The sequence below is a fragment of the Athene cunicularia genome, assembly GCF_003259725.1.
Source record: "Athene cunicularia isolate RWA chromosome 1 unlocalized genomic scaffold, athCun1 chr1_part2, whole genome shotgun sequence".
NCBI classification, from domain to species: Eukaryota; Metazoa; Chordata; class Aves; order Strigiformes; family Strigidae; genus Athene; species Athene cunicularia.
This window is the reverse complement of record NW_020799092.1, coordinates 68,313,879-68,340,217: the sequence shown is the minus strand read 5'-3', so window position 1 is coordinate 68,340,217 and position 26,339 is coordinate 68,313,879. Positions and strand designations below refer to the sequence as shown.

General features: G+C 36.6%; 1 protein-coding gene across 6 annotated transcripts in view; it reads right to left on the bottom strand.

Annotated features, from left to right (window-relative positions):
- ATXN7L1 (ataxin 7 like 1) overlaps nucleotides 1-26,339 on the bottom strand; it is a 121,384-nt gene that overhangs the window by 54,087 nt on the left and 40,958 nt on the right. For 4 of the 6 annotated variants that reach the window (XM_026841209.1, XM_026841205.1, XM_026841210.1 and 1 more), the window contains exon 2: nucleotides 24,127-24,231. The exons of 1 other annotated variant lie outside the window; for it this stretch is intronic. In XM_026841209.1, the coding sequence (XP_026697010.1) occupies nucleotides 24,127-24,231 (105 nt within the window). Of the gene's footprint in view, nucleotides 1-24,126; nucleotides 24,232-25,652; nucleotides 25,676-26,339 lie in introns of those variants that run through there. One more of the 6 variants, XM_026841208.1, reaches the window with a different exon arrangement.

Genomic DNA, 26,339 nt, shown 5'->3' with positions numbered 1-26,339 from the left:
GGGGGGGGGGGGGGAATCCACAGCAACCATGCAAACAACCTCACAGAAGTAAATTTTCTACCTGAAAATAAAAATCCATCTTCTGAAAAGCAAAGCTTTTGTTTAAGATACAATCAGGATGTTGACAGTTTTCTACATCTTAATATTAGGCATCTCAAGTGATCCATCAATAGATTGCCTGAACCAAATGTTTTAGGAAGTGATAACCAATTTTCAGTCTAAAAAGGGGAATTTATTAACAATATCAAGACTTACTTAAATACCAAAGAACTTCTATAGTTGAGATGACCACAGACATTTATCTTATAGATTAACTTCTCGTAAATGTTTTTCTTCAAACAATGTGATACCAACAGAGACAGTTTGTGCTAATGACAGACAAGTTCTGCACTCAATCATACAGAGAAAATATCGCACAGTAATTATTTTCTAACTCTAGAATCTTAATACATAAGTTTTAGCTACAGAACCCACAATCTCTAAAAAGATTGAGAGCAAAACAAGCCAACAGTTAGCATTGTATGTAACATGGTGGTGGGGAGGATTTTTTTGGTAAAGGATCACTTTCTTTGCTCATCTCACGGGCTTTAATTAAGTGGCTAAGAAATAAGGGGCAGCTAAGAGAAATTCCTTTGTAATCTGCTTTTTTTTCCAGGCTATAAACGTGGCTCACCTGGTAATAGTAGTACATAAAAACATTAAGAGGACTGCCTGTTTACCAATGCCTCAATATAGACACTAACTTGCCTGATATCAGCATGAAGTTAGGGTATCAGGGTGTTTTTTAGAGACTATCTTCAAAAGAAAACATCTAATCTCTGTAGTTACTTTTGGATTGATGAGAGTTCGGTATGTCCCTGTTGAAAAAAGAAAAACAATATGCCAGCAGCACCTTATAGGAACTTCTTTGTCTTGTGCATCAGAAGACTATTTCCACAGAATTTTCAATAGGAGGCCTCAAATTTAAATATTAAGTGCTTTCCTGATGGACATAATATGCACTAATCCATTAAATATGGACTATCAGACAGCTTGCACATTTAAGCTACTTGAACCTGGGAGCATTTCTTAGTACTCAGTACATGGAGACTGCCTAGTCTGGAATGTGTTCTGGGACTAGAACTTTAAAATGCAGAAACAAAAGTCCAATCTGTTGGGAGTATACATATTTCTTGCTAAAGCTGTAGGGGCTGAAAATAGTGTGAAAATTAATTTTGTTTCCTCATACTGCTAGGTAGGTCAACATGCAGGGTTTTTTTTTTTCCCCCACCTAGAAACAAGGCTTCAGCTTCAGCAACTCAGCACCAGCATAAACAGCAGAACAGACTTCAGGCAAAAAAGTTAACCCAACAGAGGAACAAAACACCAGCACATATATTTGAGTGGCAGCTATATGAAGTGGTTTGGGTTTTTCTGTAATTGTATATTAATCTCACTCTGAGCCCCAAATCAGGTTTCTTATGTTTCAGTGCCATGGATACTTCAGCACCAAAGGACAGAGAGGGCTGTTAGAGAAGTGCAAGTCAGAGCACTTGGGAAAGCCAAAATTGTACTGATTTTGCCTGCAGAAATTATTTCAGAAGAATCTCAAACTCTTAACAGATCATTTCTGAAGACAGCTGGTAAAAACTACCAACCAGCATCTTATCTAAACCATATTTAGCAGAAAATAGGAGAGGGGACCCAGATTTCTATGAGTATCCTGACTCAGCAACTCCAACAGATCAAGCATCTGATCCATTTTCAGAAATACCCTCTACGAAGCTATGTTTGTGGCCTATAAAACACTCCTGCTACTCTTAAAGCATAAGACTTTTCATAAACAAATCAAACAACTGTTGTACTGAGGAAAAGTACAAAGTCCCGACTAACAAATGGTGCTTGACAGACACTACCCTACAGCTTACACTACCCTACAGATCAGACCAATGCCTCAGCAGTCCCGAATTTTCACAGCAGCTCCTCCAGAAAGACCATGGCATTCTGGCTTCTTGTTTAACCTCTTGGAAATGAAGTGATGAACACAGGTTTAATTGCATGTGCCTCAGTCTTGCACAGTTCACTCCTAAATCCATGAGTTAGACTATTACTTTTTGAAATCCTAGAAGGCCTGAGATATATCCATACCTTGAGATACTGCCTTTTTTTTTCCTGCTTGTCCTATCCATGTATCAGATTTGTCCATATTTCAGGCAAGGAACAGCCACCCCAGTCCCTTTCATTTGATTGCAGCCAGCCCTTGCATGAGATTTGCCCCATCCTTCCCATACAGAGATGTATGACAAACACAGTTCTCTCCCTTTTCATTCTTCATCCAGGCCAAGAAGGTGTTGCCCATTTAAATGTCAATATGCATACAAGTGTCATTTTAAAAACATCTTCAAATACTATAGCAGCATAAGAAAAGTCAACCTACCACCTGCTTTCTTAGGAAAAATGTAATCTTTTCAGAAAGTGCTTATTTAATTTCTAGTACAGGGTTTCCCTTTCTTGATCATGACTCCCTAGGCGTTCCTTAGATATAAGTTTCTCTTTGTAAAAATAAAGTATTGTAACAACAAAATTAAGAACAAAATTTTGTTTCCATTTTGAGTTGAACACAGTTTTCTTGTTGTAAAACTTCTAACCTAAATTGTCTAAGCAAGCTGAAGTACCAAGAAGCGATTACACTGTCTTTCCAAAAAGGAGCTAGGGTTAATTTTGTACAGTCATAAAACCCAATCCTTGTTCTCAACTGCTTACAAATGATGATATCAAACAGCTGAGCACCTCACCAGTGCCATGGAGTTCAGCAGTACCACTGTAAGTGCAGCATCGTGCTTCTAGAATAACTGATGAAATTAACCCAAGAAGGAACAATTCATTCTCAAACACTTAAACATGCAATTCTTCAAACAAGCTCATGGAGACAACAGATCCTTTGGTACTTCTCTCATACAACTTTTTCCGCTGCTTTACAGCTCTGAAAGCTTTTGTATATTTTTAAAGAATATTTACAAGTTAAATTGTACACAAGTAAATATGCAAAACCAGTATCTCTTACAGCAGCAATGCTGCTGTACACTGTAGTGGTTTCCTAAGTTTACTACTTTTGTTGTCATGCACAAATTACTTCCTTAAGGTGTTACATGGAAAAGGCTTCACCTGTATCCTTTAACCACTTAAAGCAAACAAGAGCAAAGCTGTTGCTTGATGCGTGCAATGCTGCATACATCTTCACAAGCACCCTAATGTTATGTTCCTGTGAGATTCCACAATCCCAGGTTCTCATTGGTATCTCTTACTGACTTAATTCAACTAATAGTACAGGGTTTATTTCAGTCTTGCATTAGAATCAGTGATTTAGATTTAAATTAAATCTATGTAATTTTCATGTCCTGTGGGTATGCACGTTTTGACAGTACTGCAAAAATCTACTGCAGGTTGTACAGAAGTTGACTGAAACCATCAAATCAGTATTTAATTGCTTGCTGACATGTACCTCAACACTGACTTATGAAAAATAGTCCAGAGTGGATTTATCTGAACATACAAAAGTACACTCAGAAAACACATTTTGAAGTCACCTGCATGCATAGAAGGAATACATGTTTTATTATGACATTTTTAATTTCTGAATCACATATCACAGCTTTTTTCCATTATTTGCTGTGACTACATGTACTACCTCAAATGTCCAGGAATTTTTTTCTACATAATGCATATTATAAAATTCTACTTTTAAGATCAAAAAATATTTTTAAAGTTTTAAACATAAAAATTTCCATACTTCTTTTGTTCTGATCCCCAGCCTTTGAAAAACTGTAACATCTGTGCAGTCTCATTCAATACGTTTGCTCAGATAATGTACAATAAAAGTAATCCCTAAGTAAAATTTACATAAAGTTTTCGCAGAAACTTGTATTCAAATCTGTTATCTCTTCCGTCCTGAATTCAGTGTTGCAGAAGGCAATATTCTGGATCTGCAATCCAGCAGTCTTCACCATTTTTTCCCCATTTAATTTTAATTTTCTGTAATTTACAACTTTTACTTTAATCCTATTCAGTCATAATATGTGGAATTTTAGAGTTGTCTTTCTAGACTTTCTATGTCTTTTGATAATATTAATAGGCTTACCCCACACATTAAAATTTACTCCTTACCACATCCCCCTTTGCAGCTGTGAATTCCTGAGCATGCCTTCTGGGGAAAAAAAATTAGCATGCTGCCCCCAATTCTTAGAAATATCAAAAGTGTGTGGATATCACCTACCAAAAAATACTCAAATCTGAACAAGCACAGCCCAGAAAAATAGCACTTTAAGATTAATTCAAACAGTAAATCTTTCATCTTCAAGGTCAGGCGTCCTTTTCAAAAGATATGCTTTTAAGATTGTAGTTTAGATAAGACAGGCAGAGCTGATTTAATAATTAATTGCTGCTGCTGTTCCCTCTGTAAGTGCTACTCTGAGCTATTCATTCTCCTTGCACTGTCTCTGGCATTCACCTGCCGCCCTGATGGACCAGCTTAGTTTGCTAAACCAACAGAAAACTAACCAAAGGGGGAAAATGTGCAAAACCACAAATGAAGTGAATAGCTTTCTCCTATTATTCAATAGCAAGTTGAATAGTGACACTACAGGGCAAGATGAGCAGCAGAAGCACTGCAGGTAAGGAAGAGGATCCCAGGATGGGATAGGAAGGGAGAGATAAGAGGAAGAGGCTGTGCCCCCTCTGCAGCAGTGTGCCATTAGATCCATCCAGGTACCCATTAGATACCCAATGAGCAACAACCTGGCACAGTGATAGAAAGGGCACCGATGTCACTAACAGCGAAAACATCCTAGAGAAATTATAACATGGTAAAGCTGCTGAAAGTCTTGCTGCTGTTGAAACAGGTTCTTGCTTATTTTACAAGGTCTGCAGCTGTCACTTGGTGATCAATCCTTGCTGGAAAAGAGCACTGCTGCACCTCATGACCTGGGGCTGCTCACAGCCAAGCCTTCAGCCTGTATTGTCTTATTCCAATCTATCAACATTTACCACAAGGTTCAACAGTTTATTCACACAAAACATCACTGACCACTGTCCCATTTATAACCATGTTATTTTGGGAAACAATGGCAAGCATTACATTACACTTGTACCACACTGGCTGGTCTCAGCTAACCTCGCTGCCTTCAGTTAATGGCCTTCACACAGTAGAGACGACATGAAAAATGTGGTAAGAATGAGTAACTAAATCTTCATACAGTAATATTTCAAGAAACATTGTCAGGAGTCCATAAAGAACAGGATACAAAAGGAATAAAACTCTTCATTCACCATCTCTGTACATTATCAATAAACAGCTACCTTCAAGAACAACACACTAGAGTAATTTAGAGCTGCTGAGCCTACTGGACACTGCAGACCTACTTCATCAGTGGTGACTTTTATATATCTAAGAAAAGACAATCAGACAAGTAATATAGAGGCACAGGGAATTTGTTACAATGCTTCTATACTGAGGGCACCTTGCTAGACTTGGGACTCAACACTATCATAATATTAGTACTTTACTTGTGAGACTAAGACATTTTATGACAAAAAAAATCTAATCCTGCCCCTGAAAATCCTCTAGAACCAAAACTTTAAAATAAAAGCATTTTGCATTTTTTAATTTGCCCCAAAGTTTTCAAACAAAATATGAATGGTAATTACAACAGTTGCACTGTTTATCTTCTCTCTTAGTTAATTAAAAAGCACTATTTCAGTTAAATTAAAAAAAAAAAATCCTCACTTCATTAAAACTAAGTTCTACATTAAAACAAAGTTTCACTGTACTAAAACCAATAAGTCAGCACAGAATAATTAAAACATAGGCTTTCTGTCAAAAGAAAAAACAGTATGAAAGACAGTGCAATAGTGCTAGGCATAAAGACCGCAAGAAAAGTAGTTACTGCATTTCTTGCAACACTATATGAATATCCACACATAACGGAAAGAGAGATCACTAAAGCAAAGACATCAGGAAGCCTTTCAATAATGTGAGACTAGATGGATTGCAATCTAAGTTAAAAAAGCAAACTGCTGCAATGAGAACTTTTCTGTAAATGGCTAATCCACATTAATAAAAACACTACCAAACATCACTGCAGTTAATTTTTAGCTTTAATTAATATAAACTGAGACAAAATGTATTTTAATGTAACAGTATGGGTTACATTTTAAAATTGTTTAGTCATTTTGCCATCAGTACAACCTAATGTTTCTAGGAATGCAAGTTATTTTTATTAGGCAGCCAGCTGCAGACAGTGCTGGAAGTTAACTATGTTAAGTTCCAGAAAAACTGGGAAAATTACCATTCATATGCTTTCAAAAGCTTCCCAAACACGTGAATGGAAGCGGTGTTTGAATGTCAAAAGTCAAACAGTTTTGAAATGAGATTAAAGGAAATCAGTAGTGATTTATTTGCAACATATCTTTTGATTCCACATCAAACTGCTTGTGCTTAGTGACCAAGATCTGGTCCATGCTTTACAAAAAGGTACTACTGCAGTGATGTATTATGAAATAATCTTTAAAAAATGAACTATGAGCAGCTGCTTTAAAGAATTACTTTCATGCACACAGCGCTAGGGAAGACAGTGATGACTAATGGGGAGAGGTGCTACTCGGCCAGCTGAGTCCCACAGCGTGGGGGAGGCACTACATACTAAGGAACACTTGCAGGGAAGGTAAAGCAGATACTCTTATACTGTGGTGAAAATATAAGGCAATAAAATAAATAACCTGCTCAGCCTTTCCACCAGCAGTATTTCTTTTAATAATTAAAACAAGCTGCTAAATGTCAGTGTAATTATAGAGAAATTCCCTTTGCTATCACTTACGTAAAGCTAATACTGAGTGACTACCTCACATACAGGTGCCTATAGTGTCTCCACCTAGCAGGTAAGCCTAGGTCTCCATGTCTGTACTACATGATAGTATGTTCAAAGCCCACATGATAAAATCCTGCTTTCTGTAATAATACTGATTCTCAAAATTTCAACATTCTTTTCATTTTAAAGATCAATAAAGACAAAGATTTTAAATCACAGCACAGGTTCCTATACAATGCTCAGCATAGTTGTCATTCTTCAATTTAAACAAGTTATTAATTACTACAGCTTCACCCAGAAACACTTCTTATGCATATTTGTAGATGATCTATCTAAACTTCTTAGTAAAAAAAGCAGAGTTTAGTTTTTGCAAATATTTTAATTTTTAAACAACAAAAATAGACAAAGTTTCAAAACTTCCAGAAGTATCTTTAGGTGATTCGAATCAGTTACTTAATACATCCACTGCAGTCTGTAAGGGTGTAAAAAGTAGCATAAGCTAACATTACATTGACATTACTGTATCCTCTGAGGGTGCGAGGAATGGCACTAACTCAGCACTGTTGCCACTCAGATTTTTCAAATCTTACAAAACTTACATGGAAGTTCTTAGCAGAAATTTTACAGACTCAGAGCCCCAAAACCATTTCTCCAAAGCACGACCAATACACATGTTGCTACCCAAGGGGATCTCAAAGAAGCCAGCTATACCTGAATAACATACCATGCCAGTGCTACATCTGTGATCCCCCTTCAAAACTTGGAGGGCTGAATTTTAAGAACAAAACAACCACCTCCAAACTAACCATTAAATGGAACATTTTAAAAAACAGTTGGGACTGATCCATGTGTTTCAGCTGAAGCCAAGATTTAAAGCAAAGCATATCAGAAAAATGAGAATGGCAAAGCTTAAGCAGTAAAACCAGCTTAGGTCAATACTGATGCTGTCTTATACAGTGTAAACATCTTATGTGAATTGCACTAAGAAAAAGAATTGAAGTTTAAAAGGGGGGGGGGGGGGGGGAAAAGCAAAAAGCAGGGCCAGGCAGGGTGAAATAGAGCCTTTAAAAGCCCAGCACGATTTGTAACATAAACACTGAGGAGCAGGAGCTTCCTCTTTGAATGAAGCAAGGGTCTAACCCCTTCCTGTGTCACAACTCCCTGCACTTAAGTTTTCTTCTGACAGTAAAACAAACATCAATTCTATCAGCTTCACAGACACATGTGTATCAAAAAAGACACCATATTGATATTACATTGAGTTTTAGAGGAGATAGAAGACACATTTGAATGAGCACCTTCAGATCTCTGCTGTCTGGACTGCCCAGTAAGATTACTTGTGATGAAATATCTTATAATTTATACTTTATAACAACACTAAGGTTTTTTTAAGCAGATGCTGTACACCCACATAAGAACACAAAATGACTGCTCTAAAATTTACAAGAAAAACACAAGAAGACCATGAAGAAAATGCTACCTTGGCATCCAATGTAAATCTACAGGTATACTTTACAAAGCTGAGTTAAGCCACAATTTATGCACTGATTTCCTTCACTGACATAAAATGTCCAGTTTGGATCTTCAGTTAGCTGACTCTTACACAGACACACACACACAAGTTTCAAATTATCTTAATTGAAACTAGGAAGTCTGCAATACTTTTTCAGAAGACTTTTCATAAAAGATGTTTCAAAACTGAAAGTAGTAGTAGACCCCTCAAAATCCTGTTTGCATTTGTCAAAGCTAAAGAAGGGAAGGCTGCATAGTAAAGGTGTGATATGAAGCAGCAGCAGAGATGACAGTTTTGTTAGATCATAAACACATAAATGCTTCACCTGTTTTACTTGCTTAACACTTGATATTATGCAACTTCGACTGCAGAGAGTCAGCTGGTGTATATTCTCTTGCCATTAGTCAGAATTTTCCGATATATATTATAACTTTCCTTAAGCAGTAAGGAAAATAATTACATTATGTTTTCATTTTTGTGTTGTATGTATCTTTTTTTTTGAAAAAAAAAAAATAAATCAATCCAATGCTTCATTAAATGACAAACTTTAAAAAAACAAAGCCAAGACACAAGGTAATTCTACTAAAATGTCATTAAGATAGTTTAAAAACCGAAAATCTTTCTGTTTTATAAAATGGAACTATGGAGCAAAAACTCCATGAATAATTGTTAAAACAGTCTTGCATTAAGCGAGCTGAATTCTGAAGTATTCAGTGGAATATACTTGTTTCTATAGCCCTCTTTTGAAACCCTGATACTTGAAGCTCTGTGTATCAGTTATTTAAACACTGTTTCATCTCAGTGATATTATCTAGCCAGCATTGTCACATTCATACCTGTGAGTTAGAAACCAAAACCAAAACCAAGTTGTCTGCTTAAACAGTGCTTCTGGTACAAATGCTGGCAGTAACTTTTTAATTCCTTCATATAACTGCATCACATGATAAGCAACTGGAAATAAAACTGTCCTAGCTCAGGGGCGACTGAGTAACTTGAATCCATCTCTGCGGATGAAAGCAAACCAGAAGAGACTGATGCCAACTTTGCCAGGATTCACTGACACAGATTTCAGAAATGCAAGGGAGTAAGAACTTCACATTTTCTTGCCTGCATTTCCAAAATCTGCCTTTATATCTTGCCTTTTCATCACATGAAGAGTGAACAGGCCACTCACAGGCTCAAGATGACTGGGCATCCTCAAATCAGGGCAGAAGCAACAATTCAGCTTTGTTACCTTATGTTCTCTACAACCACTTACTGTGAGTGCTAAGAGAATCATGATGTAAATGCAGGAAAGCACATGCATAAAACTGGCACAAAGTGTCGAAAACAAACGATCTCAGAGCACACACAGGCCGGATCTTCACTTGACCTGTGCCAACTCTAAGATAAAATCTTTTCAACTATATGTTTCCAAGAAATCCAAAACTGGGGAACGACTGAACAGGTATCGTAGTGATCTCAAAAATACTAATGTCTGTGAGATATGGTAGTCCAGTATTTGTGGTTTCATTTCTTTAATTTATAAAAATAAACCAGAGTGAAAGCTGTGAACATAAAGTGGACTGGATATGAAAATAGTCTGACCTGCCTCTCTTCCTAGTTCCCTTAAAAATCCCCAAAATCCCCTTAAAAATCCCCTGCTAAGTGTGTTCCTCGCTACAGCACTGCTATTGACCTTTCATTCTTGCCCCTTTTTAAATGCAAAGACAAGCTAATTTTGACCTGATTTTTTTCCCAGTCTGACAGATAAGGCTTACAGAGCAGTAGGGATCTGGGCCATAGAAGAGAAGAAACCCCAAAATATTCCAGTTCTTCCCAAGTCTGACTAACAGACACTAGATGAAGTTTTCATGACTCCCAGATCTCCAAGCTAGGAAATGTGAACTGTGGCACTGGGATTGTGTGTAACATCCTTGTGCATGCTCTTAGGGGGAAATGTAAGGAGTTGGTGTGTTGTAGTGTGTGTGTCACGTCTGACTTCCCCCCCCCCTTACCTCTTTATTGCAAGAAAAACCCCTGACCTAAATATGGCAAATGTTACAGGGCACCTGGGGTATCATCATGCCATGTGTTAGGGAGTATTTAACTGGGTACACATAGAGCCCATAGCTCTCCACAGCCACTGGACTGACCAGACATGAGCTGTGCAGCAATAAGACAGATGAATCATAAGGAAACGCTGAAGCTTTGTGAACCAGCCCGCTGCTGGTAACTTGTCTCTGAGCATCCCAACTGTCCTCAAAATTAATTTATATTCAGGACACATAAGTAGTTAGCACTGATTCAAAAAACACAGGAGCTGGTATTATTATGGCTTTTTTTTTTCCTCCCACAAATACCAATTTACGATTCCCTGACAATTCTGTGATGGGCTTTAGTTCTCTTTCATGACCAGCTACTTTGGCTTGGTTCAGAGAGTCGATTTGTTTTTAAAATTCTGACTGATAAAATAACAAATATTTCTAAATATTTTCTAATTAAAAAGCCATTTAAGTGCTAAGTCTCTAAACAAGAGAAAGGTGGTGAACCCCAGTTATATGACTAACCTCCCTGATTAAAGCACTCACCTTTCTGTAATCAGTCTGAACCCAAATCTTCCCCTCTGCAGAAAAGGGCTCTGACTATGAGGACAAAGTATTGTGAAGGGTGTTGAGGGGGTTTGCTCTTCCTCCCTCCTGCTCAAATTATTTCAACCTTTTAGAAACACGTTTCCTGAGCCACAGATTACATCCCAAGTGAGTACCTTACTTGTCAAAGTTAGTGATTAACTCTCTCACTTACTCTGTTCAACAGCTATGTAATTATTTTATGCAAAATAAAAACATTAATAGGAGAGAAGATCACTGTGAATTTGAACTTGTGTCGTCAAGTAGCAGAAGCACCCAGTCCCTCAGCCTGCAGGTAATTCTGAGCCTCCCTCAATCCTTTCTATTCTTCTCCATATAAAACATGCAACTGGATAAGCAGGCAAAGCCTCGCAAGCAGAGTTGTTCCACCACTCCCTGGCACACGAGATACCACAGCTCCCCATCAGCATTTCCTTATAGAAAGGAAAACACAGTCCACATGAGTGAGTAAAAACACCCACCAAGACTGGGTAGCCTGCTTAAAGTGCTCTTGATTCAACTTCCCAGATTAGGGAAGAAAAGAGTAAATAGGATGTCTCACATTGCACATTAACTGTTCTAATCCTCACACTGGTGGCTAAAGAACCAGAAATCATTTTGCAGACCTTGACTTTCATTTCCTCTATTTTTTCTTCAGTCTATTAAAAGAAAGATTTGTACCCCAGGCCAAGTGCAACACTTCACCTCTATGGGTATGAAATTTATTTTGGTAAGAAAATGAGGGAAAAATTAGTTACACTCAAGCAATTTCTTTAATGTGAAAAACCTGTGTTTTCTTCTTCAGCAAGCTATAGAAAAAATATTCCATTTTTTTCAGACACATCTACCTAGGAAGTAGCAATAAACCACTCCCTAGTAGTTATTCTAGAATTAAGGCTGTAATTGCTTTCAGGGTGCAATGGACAGATCAGCCATCTGTACACATACAGAAATGCACATGTACACATAGACACATATACATAAATAAAACTTTGCTACAAATGACCTCCATAATCCAGAAGCTCCAAAAGATTTGGAGATCCTGTCTCCAGCTGAAGCAGTGGCAGAGGAGGCTACAAAGTAGCTTGACAGAGACAGACCATCCATATTCACCTAGGAGCTCCCTGGAACCCACAGATGCAGTTATTGAGTTATTAATGAGCAAGCAAAGCCTCTCACCTTGTACCTGAAGACCAGAAGGCAACATCAACATCTGGGGGAGCCCAAAGAAATAGAGTGTAGCAAGTCTGAAATGTATCCAAGCTAGAGGGTTAGAAACTGTAAGAAGCAACCAAGTTAGTGTATACACGGATAAGTATGATGTACTGGGGAAAAGTCAGTGCAGTTTTGTGAAAGACTGAGTAACAAACGTCCTGGAAGGCATAAAGGGACATGTGGACAAAGGAAATCCAATTGATTCAGTCTACTTAAATTTCCAAGTGAAATAAGGCCATGTATTCACGTTTCTCAAAGAAAAGATAACTGCTGTGAGACAAGAAGAAGGATTCCAACCCCCTACCCATAGGCTAAGAAACTACTTACAGGGCAAGGAAAAGAAGGTAAAAATGGTCCTCAAAGAATTTCAAGAGGGTCATGAAGCAAGGGTCTGAATTAGGGCCTGAACTGTTCAACATATTCAGAAATAATCAAAAAAAGAAGGTGGTTAGTGAGGGAATAAGATCTTTGGTATATAATTACTCAAGAATACTAAAGACGAAAATGAGCAGATTGCAGAAAGGCCTAATATTACTGAATGGTATAACGAAATAGTAAATGAAATTCAATGCAGATAAATGTGAAGTGACAGACATGAAAGAAGAAACCAATCTTAACTTTATATACTAATTTATGGTCTCTGAATTATTATTACACAGTAATGAGACACTGGTCTTGTAACAGTTCTATGAAATTATCATTTCAATGATCTGTAGTGGTCAAAAAGGCAAATCAAATGTTAGGCAAGGAATATACCACAAGGAATATAGCACATCATATCGCTGCTTCCCTCCTTTCAAAAAATGGTTTAGAAGAGTTGGGCAAGATACAAAAACACATAGCAAAGACACAGAGAGTCTATACAAAAGTGACAATTAAACAGATTTGGACTTGTCAGACTGGACGAGTGACAACAGAAGAGGGTTATGATACACGTTTATTATGAAGTGGGCAGGAAATGATTGTTCATTGCTGGTTCAAAAACAACAAAAAAAAGGAGGTATTTCTTCACACAATGTATAGCTAAGTTTTGAGAATCCTTTCCACAGGTACCCATAGCTCTCGTTTTCATTAAGTTTCAAATAACATTGGGTCAATAAAATCAGTTAGCAGCACAATGAGAAACACTAGACTTATTTTCAAAAGATCATTTTTTTGCTGCACCATTTCTATACTCATTTTACTAAACATGCCGTTCTGCACTGTGCTCTTCTCCACAGTCTTAACTGTCTGATCCTGACTATGCCTTTCCTGTCCATGCAAAAATGCTGAAAAGCTTTACTACTCATTTCAGCATTCCCACTAAACGCATCTGGCATTAGACAGTGACAAAAAGATCTATCTAAACAGCAAACTAATCCTTTGTTATCCTAGTCAAATTAAAAAAAAAAAAAAATTTACTCATATCTTAAGAGTTCTCATCTACCTAGAGTCACAGAATAAGAAAAACTTACCTTCAGTCTCATTTGGACATCCACAACACTACTGCAAGTTTAAGAAAGTTTAAAGTACACACACAAGGATGCACAGGTCTGTGCAGTTCATGCAATCCAATCACCATCAAACACAAACTAAAGCAATCTGAAACATGTATAATCTATGCAGAGCTTCCCAGTGTCATTGGCCAATTACTGGTCCGTGTTTCAGCTTGCACAGATGTGTTCTTGCTTTAGTATTTTGAGGTAAAAGCATCACCAAAAATGAGACTCCTCCCTGCCAATCCTTCTCCTAACAAAATGAATTAAAAAATGAAACAATTTTTCAATCGCCAATCTCAAACCTAAAACTACATTGAAAAAATTTTTTAAATTCTCTAGTTACATAACTAGTAAAGCATAACATTGATGATATATTAATGAAAAGAATATCTTATATGACACAGGGAATAAACTGAAAGCAGGCATATCAAATAACGATACAATAATGCTTGCCTTAAACACATTTCTCATATGCAGTGCTTGATATTTTATGTAAGTATGGTATTAGTTATATCTCACTAGTTGCAGAGCAGATGCTAGGAATGATAAAAGATTATTTTTCAGAAACAAGAAGCCTGTTCAAAAAAAAAGGGAGAAAAAACCCCCACAACTCTTATTTCCCAGAAAACTAATCAAGAAAATGTTCCTGGTTAACAGCATCACTAGTCTCAAAAATGTAAATAGCTAATGAGGCAAGTTTCTTAAATTTTATTTAGGCATTTTAACATTAGGTAGGTTTGGGGCAGGAAGTTAAACCAAGTATTTGAAGTTGAATGAAAATAAAAATATACCTGTAGTGAGGTGAACAAGTCACCTATCATCATTTGCCTAAAATATTTAAACCATTCTTTCATTATGTCTCGTTGAATATAATTTCATTAATCTGTCTAGATGAGTCCAAAAATTTTATTTTGAAAACACAAGCCTACAGTGCATCTAACCTATCTGTAATAATAAAAAAAAATAGTTTAGAACAAGGCCTAATTCAATTTTTTAGATTTTAATATGACAATTATTACATTAATATCACCAGTTAAATAGAATAGCAATAAGCTATTAAGATAATTATATGAATCACTACAGGATTGTGAAATGGGAAACACACAGAGCTCCAGCTGTATTTGAAATGATGAGAATTTTAAGTACAGTATTTTATGCATGCAAATAAAATGTTTTGAACAGATTTGGCATGAGCCAGGTACCAAGAGGTTCTGTACTACTATTACAATGAAATAAACAGAACTTGCTAGATTTTAAACACGAAGCTGTGACAAACATGGAAAAAAATAGTATTAAAATAAACAAGAAGAAATGTTCTAAAAATTAAGAAGCTATAAAAAATCTAGAATAAATATTACTACTGAAAATTGTGGAAAAAATATCTAACATAGATTTGCAGGCTTTGTACTATCTAGTTTATCACAGCTGATTTACCCATACTAAAACACGAGTTTTTTTTAAACACCAAATAAAAAATTATTTCTTCATGAAAGGCATTTAATTTAACTACTTCCAGCTTGAAAAAAATCGATAAAGTTCTTGAACTGCAGATTGGTACTTGTTTCAGTTGCTCTCCATTGCACCTCTGAAAAAGGACATATGACTGTCCCATCATCCTCCTACATGTCAAGGGACTTGACTTCCCCACTGCACCCCAAGTGGCCTGTAGATGTTAGAAAAGGCAACGGAAACATTGTTGGAAAGCAGTATTTCAGACTATCAGAAGCACTATTTCTGGAAAGTAGCAAACTGCCATTCCAGTTTTCTTTCCACTCACCACTGTACATAACAAGGTAGTCTAATCCTAGCAGCTGTGCGGGCCAGAGCTGTACTTTGGGGTCATCCAACCTCCTCCCAGGTCCGGTTCTCCAGCTCTGAAGGGAGCCCTGAATGCACAAGGTGAGTTGTGCCTCCAGCCCCACCTGCCACCTCACATGCAGACTCAGCAGCCACAGCTCATAGCACAGGAGATGTCTTTTCTACACCTGAACAGTACTCAATAATTGCTGCTGTTTCCTTTGGGAAAAGCCAGTCGTCAATGGACAAGAATCAACTTTATGAGCCAGCTTATAGTAAAATTCTAGTACAAGAAGAGTAAGAAGTTCCTAAACTTGTAATATGCTTTGCAATAAATTGCTAAATGGTAACACAGAAATTGTAAGAGTCAGAAATTTAGCTAAAGATGAAATGTTTAGACAACTGCTAAAAGTCACGGTCAATGGGCAGGGCTATATGCAGACAAGACTTCTACAGACTTGAAATGGAACCTCTAATATCTGGTAGTGACTTCCAAATGTTAATTACTTTCTGTAACACATGCAGCATGAAACACTGTACTACCAAAAAAACCCCCACAACCCACCCTCAAAACCCCCACCCCATCTTCCTTGTCTGATTACATGCAGGATAAACAAAGAGAGAACAGGGAGAATAGACTTGCTCTTAACATTTCTATACTTCTGAATACAGTGAAGAAACAATGACTTCTTATTTGGGCCTTTGGCAAATTCAGATTCCACTTCAAATTTCCCTTCTTTACAGTGCATCACAATTTGATATAATAAAAGGACTTGTTCTTGCTTATCTTTTACTCACCAAAACACGTGCAAACAGTGAATTCAAAAAACCTCTTAATTCTGTTTTGGACTTTATCTAGGAATAGGACCATGAAGTCTTTTTTAATTATTTTTAAAAACGTTCCTTCTCTAAACTGGAAGACATCTACCTTATTCAGAACAAGACAGACATGCTATGGAAAACTTCAAGCCAAATACTCCTCTTTTTAATTTTGACAGGTTTTTACAGGTTACTATAGAAAATATTCACTATATCTTGCCCCTGCCCCCCACTATCAAACCCCTATCCCTCCACCAGTGAAGCAGCTGGAAGAATGATGCACTAAACACAGCCCTGTAAACTATAGTATGTAGCAGATTAAACTTAAGCCTAATGCTACATTCAACCTTCAACAGCTGAGTTCTATTAATGGACACGCCTTAAAAGAAATCCTTATTGGCTACTATTTAAAACTACGTGTCTATTAAAATCCTGACTGAAGGAAATTACAAGTGATATGTACCTCCCATCAATGCCATGACAACACCACCCAGTTAAAGTATGTACTGCACCGTCTACAGCAATTTATATGAAGGAAAAAAATACAAAAGCGTTCACTAATCAAATACTATCAATGAACACACTATGCTAAAGAGATGTTAATTTATAATGATAGGAATTCTGTGTAAACTGGAACATTACACTTCCAGTGCACTGAAAAGCCCAGTATCATTACTACTCTTTCAATCTACTTCCTATGTCAGTTTATTTAAGATCAGCATTGTAAAATTACAGCACAGTCAAGGCAATGTAAAGGCAAAAATTAACAGGAAAAAAAAGGAAAAAGACAATTAATCAATGTTTTACTTCCAGAGTTTTCAATTTCACACACAGGTCCAGAAATAGGTAAGGGGGGGCAGGGGGTACTACAATTAACAGCAACTGCACCCATTCTGTTCACTGCTGAATGTTTTCTTCTGTTGAGTACTTACTGCTCCCCGATGCACAGTCCTTTGAGATTCAGTGCTGCCAAAATGTTCCTGCTTTCTCATAAAAAGAATCTTTTGAATGAAAAAATTTTCAATTATGGATATATCAACTAAGGGTGAATTTCTGAAGTGTGCAAGTTATCTATGGGAAGTTGTCAGCTTCCTACTTACACTACTCATTGACCTTGTAACTCTTTATATATCATATCTATTTCTATATCTGAACTTCTCTGTTTTATGCTCTGTCACTGATGATGAATTAGTAACAAAAAAGAAGAAAGCAGTTTTAGCAGTGGGATGATAGTAGAAAATATAAAAAAAGCCAACCCTATCAAATGTGCTACCTAAGCAAGCCGGTCAGCAGGTCTGAACACAGCTCCACTTTTAATTCACACACTAGACTAAGAAAAGAAAACACAACAAACTCCTTCCAGGCTTAAGCAGATCTCAGCAACCTGCAAGGTGAAGACACATTATGTTTGCTGTTGCTCTGAGCATCAGCTGCACATTTTTCAGTCCCTATCACAGTTCGTCCCTTGGATCTGGGTGTTACTCTACATTCAGATTTACATTGTCTGATGCATCTCTAATGCAAAAATCCTGCGCTAGTCTTGTTTTAGCCTGGCTAAGGTGTGTCTGGTTGTTAGGACATTTTCTTCTCCTAGGAGGTAGAAGATGAGAGAATAGTTCCTAGGTGGTAAGGTGAATCCAACACTAAATTCAAATCTCTTGCTTCCTGGACAAGTAATTATAGGATTTAGGCAGATATGAAAAAAAAAATGTTTGCAGCCATGGATGAGCACAGTAGCCAGTACTGGGGTGACCATCACTCTCACACATATGAGCAGCTAAGAAGGATTTTTTATTTATTGCTTCCTTTAAATCAAGTATTAAAATATCAGTTGATTATATTTTATGCATCTAAGTACTTTTCTGAATCTGGCCAGAGTCTATCAGCAATTAGGATACAGAGCTGGTCTCTCCAAGGAGTAAACAAAGACAGATTTTGCATTTCTCTACCTATTCAAAGTCTCAAGAACTGCTGACAGTCTAAAAATACGGCACTCCAAGAATATGTAGCGTAAAAGATGAATTCAAAGGAGTTCTGTTTTAGTTTTGCTTCTTCAAGGGTAATAATTGCTCTACCTCATTGTTCATGCAGTGATATACTATTTAAGTTCTACGGGAATCGCACAAAAGATGGTTTGGGACTGCAGTTTCACAGCAACTGCCATTACACTGGGCTTAGAGAACTTTCAGTGACACAGACATAACAGACCTACATAACCTGCATGTACCATTGCAAGAACTACAGCTTAGATTTTTATCGCGAATAGGAGACAGAGGTTTCTGCCACTGGTTGTACTTTGGTCTTGAGAATAAGATTTCCGATAGAAAGACTGTAAAGCTAAGAGGAATTTTTTGTATGCTTTCAGCTACTAGAGGTTTCCAATTTAAAGTAATGGAAATGAAAGTTACAGACAAAATCAGCGTATCCTAGGCAATTGCACAACTAAAAATGTACAAATAAGGTACACACAAAACATTCAAATCCTTGGACCCCCACCAAAACAAAAAGAAAACTGGGATTCTTATCAGTCTTGCTGCTACTTTTTCCATATTTAACAAAAAGCAGGAGGCATGAGAGTAAATTTTATTATTTAAATTCTTTTATGCAGTGAAACCTAACCAGGAAGTTATTCAATCAATAATGATATCATATAAGTTTTGACAAGGCTGTGAAAAAAGAAAATTGCAATAACAGAATAAGAATCACTCAAAATGTCATTGTCCTTGAAGGGCACAAGAACGCTCCCCCTGATAAAAGGTCAAAAGCAATGGATAAAATATTAACAATTACAAAACACAAAACATCTGTATTCAATAAAAAACAAGGCACTGCATAATTGAAAATACAAAAACTGAGAATAATCCATAAAATGTGACAGCAATACCCATATCAAAGTCCTTATGCAAAAAAGATGCCAGCTAGTAATGTTCCAGCTAGTGTTAAGAAAGCAAATAATTCTTAATCATACTGTAAGCTCGGCCTTCTTGTCTTTAATCATCGTTCATTAAATTGTAACGCACAACTAGTACAATGTAAAATAGCTAGTCTGAGTAATTCAAAATATATAACCCCTCTTAGGAAAATAATTATGATATGGAAAAGAAAAGAATTTATTTATATTCTTCAGTGCTCCATTACTTTCTAGTTTGTTTTTCTTTTAAATGATGCTTATACAGCCAAACAGAAGGAAAAAAAAAGAAATATCCTTTTCCAACTTTCATGAGGACATGAGGATGTCAACCCAAGGATTTATAAGAAGAAATGAAAATCAAGAGTAGTTTTTTTCTTTTTTAAGGAGTAAGAATTTCTACTTCTTAATTAGAAGCTTGGTAGAGACAGGCAGAATAGATAGTAACAAGCCTCCAATAAAGAAATGAGCAAGAGAAGAGATATCATCATAATTTCTCCTTGATGAAGCAAAATTGTTCTTTGTACGCCACGACTTCATCAAATCGGGATCTTAGCTATTCAATTCATTAAGATACCTTCCACAGTTTTGGAAACTGTTCCAGAGTATGTTTGGAAACTTTCTTTGATGGTTATTGTTTAACCAAGCTGCATTATTTAGCTTGGCTAATTCACCCCTTCCCCCCAACTTCAGTTTTAACGCTTTCCCGTCATTAATTTATTTCCTTAAAATAAAAAGTAAAGATGTTTGGACAAGCTCTCTGTACGTACGCTGCTTGTTCTTCACTGTGCCAGAGCTATCTTTTATGAGAGATTTTCCTTTCAATGAGAAAAGACCAAATTTAACGAGCCTATTATTGTATAGATCATTAAAAAACCCCAAAACCAAAACAGAACTGTGTCTGTTGCTCTTTAGTCTTGTAGAGGACAATGGAATATAAGAATATGATGGTTTACTCTCTCCAGGGCCAAAGGAAAATAGAAACATCTCTTGGAAAATGGTATGGGTCCCATCTTAACAAGTAAGGAACAGACTGTCACAGAACTGGAGTTAACCAAAGTCTTATGGACAGAGCTCAGCACAGGCTGCCATACTACAAATCTCCTAGAAAAAAAAATATATTGGAGAAAAACCCCACAAACAAACAGCAAGAACATGATGGTATTTCAGAGATACTAAATCACTACATTTTTGGTGTCCCAAGAAGTGCTCTGTATCTTCACTGAGGTTGGCATTTGAGAACAAATTCTCAAAACTAAATTCCCTACATGCCAAGTACACTTAGAATGCTACAAGCTGCATAACTAGACTGACTTCAAACTACTTTAAGGAGAAGTAAGTACAACTACATGTCCACACATTAAAAAAAATTAAATAATTAAGATACTGTACCACTGCAACAAGTTACTCAAAAGAACTGTCTTCAGAAGAAAACAACACTATTTCAACCCTATTGTTGATGACATTATGATAGACTATTGTCTAAGTGCACAGTAATACTGAATGATCTCAAGAAATTATTTGATTTATATGGTTTATCCAGCAGCCTATAACAGCAAGTCTCTCTTTCAGTTGGGCTTACATCATTATGTACATGAATGGTTTAATCCTTACAAATGGATATAAATGTTTATCCCACAGATACAAGGATGTGAAACCGCTCTTAAAAATAACTATTTCTCTTAGAGGCTAAAACAGATCTACTACTTTGCAATACTAAGCTTTACACTGTGTTTATTAGACTCTTAAGTCCTGCAAGCTAGTATTCTAATTAGCCAGATCTCTTCTTTCAGATAGAAATCTTCTGATTTCTACTTGTCTAAGGTTCCCATTGCTTCCCATGAAAAAAAGCCTGAACCACAACCAGATTTTTCTCTTTTTCTGCTTGATACTCCAGGAATCAAACCCTTAAAAGTTAAATAACAACATCTGCCTCAATAATCTTCACAGCTTCCCAGAGCCATCAAGGGTGGCTGCCACATGTCTGAAATCAGAGACAAATGAAACAGTGGGTCTTCTTATGCTCTGGAGAAAGGCAAATGCCAGCAAGGGCTCAAGAGAAGTGTTACAAAAACGTTTGCTAAACTAAGCATTTCAGTCCTGCTCCAAAGCCAAGACCTTCAAGTTACAATGCAGGGAGCCTAGAAACATCAAACACGTGTCTGGCACAGATCTAAATCCTTGAGAGAATATTGACTGGATCTTTTCAAGGATATTAGTAACAAATTGCACTTTGTGCAAGATTCTGGGATAGATCTCTACAAGTCCTTGTCAGTAGCAATAAAACCTCCCCATAATGCAGCCTTCAAGACCCAAAAACCCAGTAGTCACTTCTAATGCTTTCTCATCCCACTTCCTTTGTTACAACTTTAAAGCTGCAATTCAAGACATGTAAAATAATGCATTTTATGCTAAATACGATAGTCTAAAATACCTCAAAGTCTACCAACAGGCATGATCAACATGACTGAATTTAAAGGTATCCTGCTTCATGGCCTAACTAATTAAAATCTGATCCACCAAATTAATTGTGTCCAACAGGTGATAAAACTCTAAATAAACCTAAAAATTAAATATTCCCGCTTCACAGAAGAGGACAGTGCAGCCTGAAACAATGTCTCATACAAAGCCTTCTCCAGACCTTTCTCAATGGACTACTGTTATCATAACATATCCATTGAGTTATGCACAAGCAGTTCATGGTTGATCTGTTTTCTAATGCAAGATTTTTACCATTTTCTCACCAGACAATGCAACTACAAATCAATTAATAAGATCCATGTGTAGCTCTTCTTTAGAACTTACTAATTTCTTAGGAAAACAACTATAAATTAGTAAATGCATGTCACTTAAACAATTAGTACTTTAGCAGATTAATTTTTTGAAAATAATTAAGTTATTTTACAATCATTCTCAAGATCTCCAAGAAACCTTCTCTCTTCTAAAACTTCTTTTATATGGTTTTAGTACATCACCTTTACTATTTCTTCTTTAAACCAAAATATTTTATCTATACATTTAAAGCTCTTCCACAGGCCTTTCAGCAGTATTCCAGTATACCTTTCCTAAAACAGGTCTGACTAGATTAAGTACAGTCTTCAAGAAGTAATGCCTTTAGTCAGTAATTTTCAGTATTCTCCATTTCTTTTAATACAGTCTACTTTTTTTTCTTTAAAGTCTTTATTGACCTTAGGCTCTTAAATCAAGCAATTCAGAATTTAACGCTCAACTGAACTTCCCGTTCAGTGTAACATGATTGCTATAATGAAGATGAAATAAAAGGAATTGTATAAGTAATGGAGAAAAGAGAAAAAGAAAAAAGGGCAGTTACTCACAGGATACTTGCAGTTTATAGGCAACACACTAACACTGATGTTAACTTGTTACTTCCACAGATCTCAAAAAGTTCTTTCTAACATGGATTATTTTACTCTCATCTAGAAGAAACATCATTCTAAACATCATTCTATATGTCTCCTACATGAAAACAGGACCAACTTTCCTACTGCTTCCCAAACCAGAAGGTCATGTCCAGGAAAGAGCACAACTATAGAAGGCTACAGCAAGGTGCTATATAGGTTCTTCTGTTCTGTAGCAGATCTTTTATTAATGCAGAAGTTCAATGTTTATAGTACCCACTGTACCTATGACCATATGCAGCAGAGAAGTCACTGCTGAAACATATCACTATCACAATCATGTCACTGAAAGAATCATAAGATAACTGAAGCTGGATATGAATTCCACTGTTATCACTTTTTCACAATTATTTCAATCTAGGTCAAAGGTGGTGGTAGCACAACTGTCAACACGACTGCAGTTGCTCCCCGCTGGTCGTTATCAGTCCATCCGTACAAACCCAAGGTAGTATTTTGGCAAAATCTCTTCAAATGTAAATAAACTTTATATCGTCTGTTCACCACTTACATTTTCCCTTTACGTTGCTTCGCTGTCAAGCAGGCTGAAAGGGGTACAGGATTTGTAAAGTTTATTTGTTGTATGTAGGCAAGGAAAGTCCTGCTGGGTTTTTTGTTTTCCTTAATGTATTTAATTGATTCCATCCTCAGTACTAGCTGCCTTTCATTATTATGCAATCACCTTCAAATTAATTTGATTATACTGAATTTGATTAAACCTCATGTAAAGCTAGCCATTCCAGTCACATCTTGCAATCCTTTAAAAAAAAAACCAAAAACAAACCAAACCAAAACCAACAAAACAAACTACCACAGAAACAAACCACTGGACAAATAACAAATAAATCACTGGATAAGTAATAAATAAATCAGACCTTGGGATGAATTTTTTCAGGAATATTTGAAAGTATTTTGTTAATCAATAGCAAAAATTTCTAACTCAAGTACTTCTGCTTACAAATAATCAACATAAAAACTGTCATCTTGCCATTGTCATACTAATTGAGAAATAAATTGCTGCTTCTTAAATGAACATTTTCCAAGGAAATCTTATGAAATGTGACTCAACATGCTAATTATGTAAAAAATTAAACCCTGTGATAAATTAAAAAAAATCCTATATACACCTATGCATAAATCCCATCAGAAACAGTCCATAACATCCAGCTTTTAGTTAATGCAGATCCGTACCACAGGCCTCACTTTGCAGCTTTGATACAAGACAATCCAATGTTACGTCATAATAGTTTTACCTAGCTAGTATCTAACTAACAAGATTTATTTGCTGTAATAGGTTAATTTAGTATAACAAGTTCAACTTGAAAAGCCCAGCTTCTAGAGCAACTAATTTAACTTCCTCTACAGGAAATACGCTTATTTGAAGGCATCACTGGTATTTTCTGTGGAAAGAACACAAGATAACCAGAAAGTGTATCTGCAATGCCTCTGTCATGATCGTATGCAATGATTCTTAAGAGAACCATACGCCAGTTTGGCACTGTAATTCAGGAAAAAAAACATTCACTTACCGCAGTGTGACTGGAAAACCTGTGGCTTGACTACCTGATTGCAGATATTGCACACTACAAGATAGAAATCATCATGAGCTGGATAATGGCCAAATAAGTGCATATCTGTGGGAAAGTTAAAAATATATACAAGAATTAGAAATTATGCTTTAAATATATATTAAGAAAAAAAAATGAAAATACTGTAGGGCCACTACTGTTATATTAATTTATACAAAGCAAATTTATACACTGCTCCATAAGAGCTTCTTACTATGTTAAAGAGTTTGGGTTTTTTTTTTCTGGGTTTCAAGGTCCTATACTAACGCTGCAGTCTCATCCCTCAGTCTCAGTCAGAACACAGGCAGCAACACTTTTGTCTTAACACTCACTGCCAAGAAGTGGAATAGGAATTTCTATACTGGTCAACTGTTGAAGCAGTAAAAGAATATATCTTCTAAAATCTCTGCGTAAAGATCCTTTTAGAAAACATGGTGCATGGGTTATGCTCCATGTTATAATATTCCAAGCTTGACTACAGACCACTAGAGAAGGTCTCTAGCTTAAAATCCAGTTACAGTAACTGAAATCAAGGATCCTACAGCTTAAAATAGAGCCAGGAATGTCATCCTTGTTTTGAACCAGATGTCATGACATGAAATTTCTGATTCTGTGCAAATGTCCCTCCTAGTTCAAATGCCTTTGCTGTTTTTTTTCCCCAACAAAAACTCTGGGAAGAGACCAAGTTGGTTAATGATGTATTTCTCGGTGATGGCATGAGGAATTTCATGAAATCAAAAGATGGGTACAGTCAGATGATGACAGGCACTTGTCTCTCTCAGCTGAAACACATAATGCAATACATGCATTCTTAGGCCATTACAAACACAGTAAAATGGGCTTAAATTACTACTGAAGGCCTTAGAGCTCTAACATTACAAGTGAGGTAACTTGTTTCACTCTGCATTGCTATACCTTAAGAACAAGCACACATACTCATCCACCACAGCTCAGCTTAGAGGGCAGAAACTCCAGTCACTTTTATGCACTTCGGTGTGATCATGTCACCACACCCAGTGCAACAAAGGTGTTGCTGCATTAGTAACCCCTTGATGAGCACTGGCTGCACAGATAGTGCTACCTCTCAGAACAGGGCAGTGACATCTTTATTTAAAGATGTCATAAAATTACATTCCAGTGTATTCAGCGGCATCCAAAATCTACTGCAGAACTTGTAAATGTGAATTCTGACTCAGACTGAAATATCAGCCTGGTGCCTTTTAAACAGAAGGAAAAAATGAGAAGACCCTCTGTGAAGACAAACATGCACAACAGCAGCCATGACTGAAACTTCAACAACTAAATTGTGCTTCTCCAATAACTACATCATACTTTCTTTAAAAATAGTGATTTCTTTCAAAAAGTGACTCAAGCAGGTAACTTATTTCATTAGTTCTTAATCAAAGCAAACACGTTGGCTCTAGAACTATTTTTATAAGTAATTTTGCCCTGGCCTGTACCACTGTGTAAGTAACATCACTGCTTACAATGGCAGTACTTGGCATGATGAAGTGCAAAGTGCCTTCAGTCCCCCAAAACCCCTAGAGGAACAGGGCATCCCTCTCATGGTAATTCAGGCAGTATCATAAGTACATCGAAAAAGGCTCATTCAAGCATCCTTGGGCAGAAACCAGCACCACCAACCTGCAAGTATTTCATAGTCTGATATAATGTGAATTGTTCCTTTATCCTGTGAAAATCAAAAGCCCCTATGTTACTGCTCATACCAGGCTACAAAATGCAGTGGAAAGGTGAACCAATCATAACCCCTTCACAATGCTAGTCTTGGACTAACCCAGCTTTTAAGTGCATTACAGTCAGATGAATGAAATCAGTACATTCAACTTAAATTTAAAAAAACAGCAGTCACGAGGTATAAACTCTTTTGGTAATTTCTCGCGGTAGTTAGTTTTATTACTGATGAAGCCAAAACTGCACAGTTAGATTAAATCAAATCCTACAAACAAACAAAAACCTAAGCACGCACTACATCCGGCTTGTTCATTTTATTTCTTGTTTTAATGTGGTAAGTCAGTGATCTTAAAAATCACTTCACATTGGCAATTCTTAGCCAAGGATATTTTGATCAGAACCTACAGATTTCCACTAACAGCACTGTAAACTCCACAGAAAGGAGTATTTCTTCCACATATAATTTGACACAAAGTCTCATC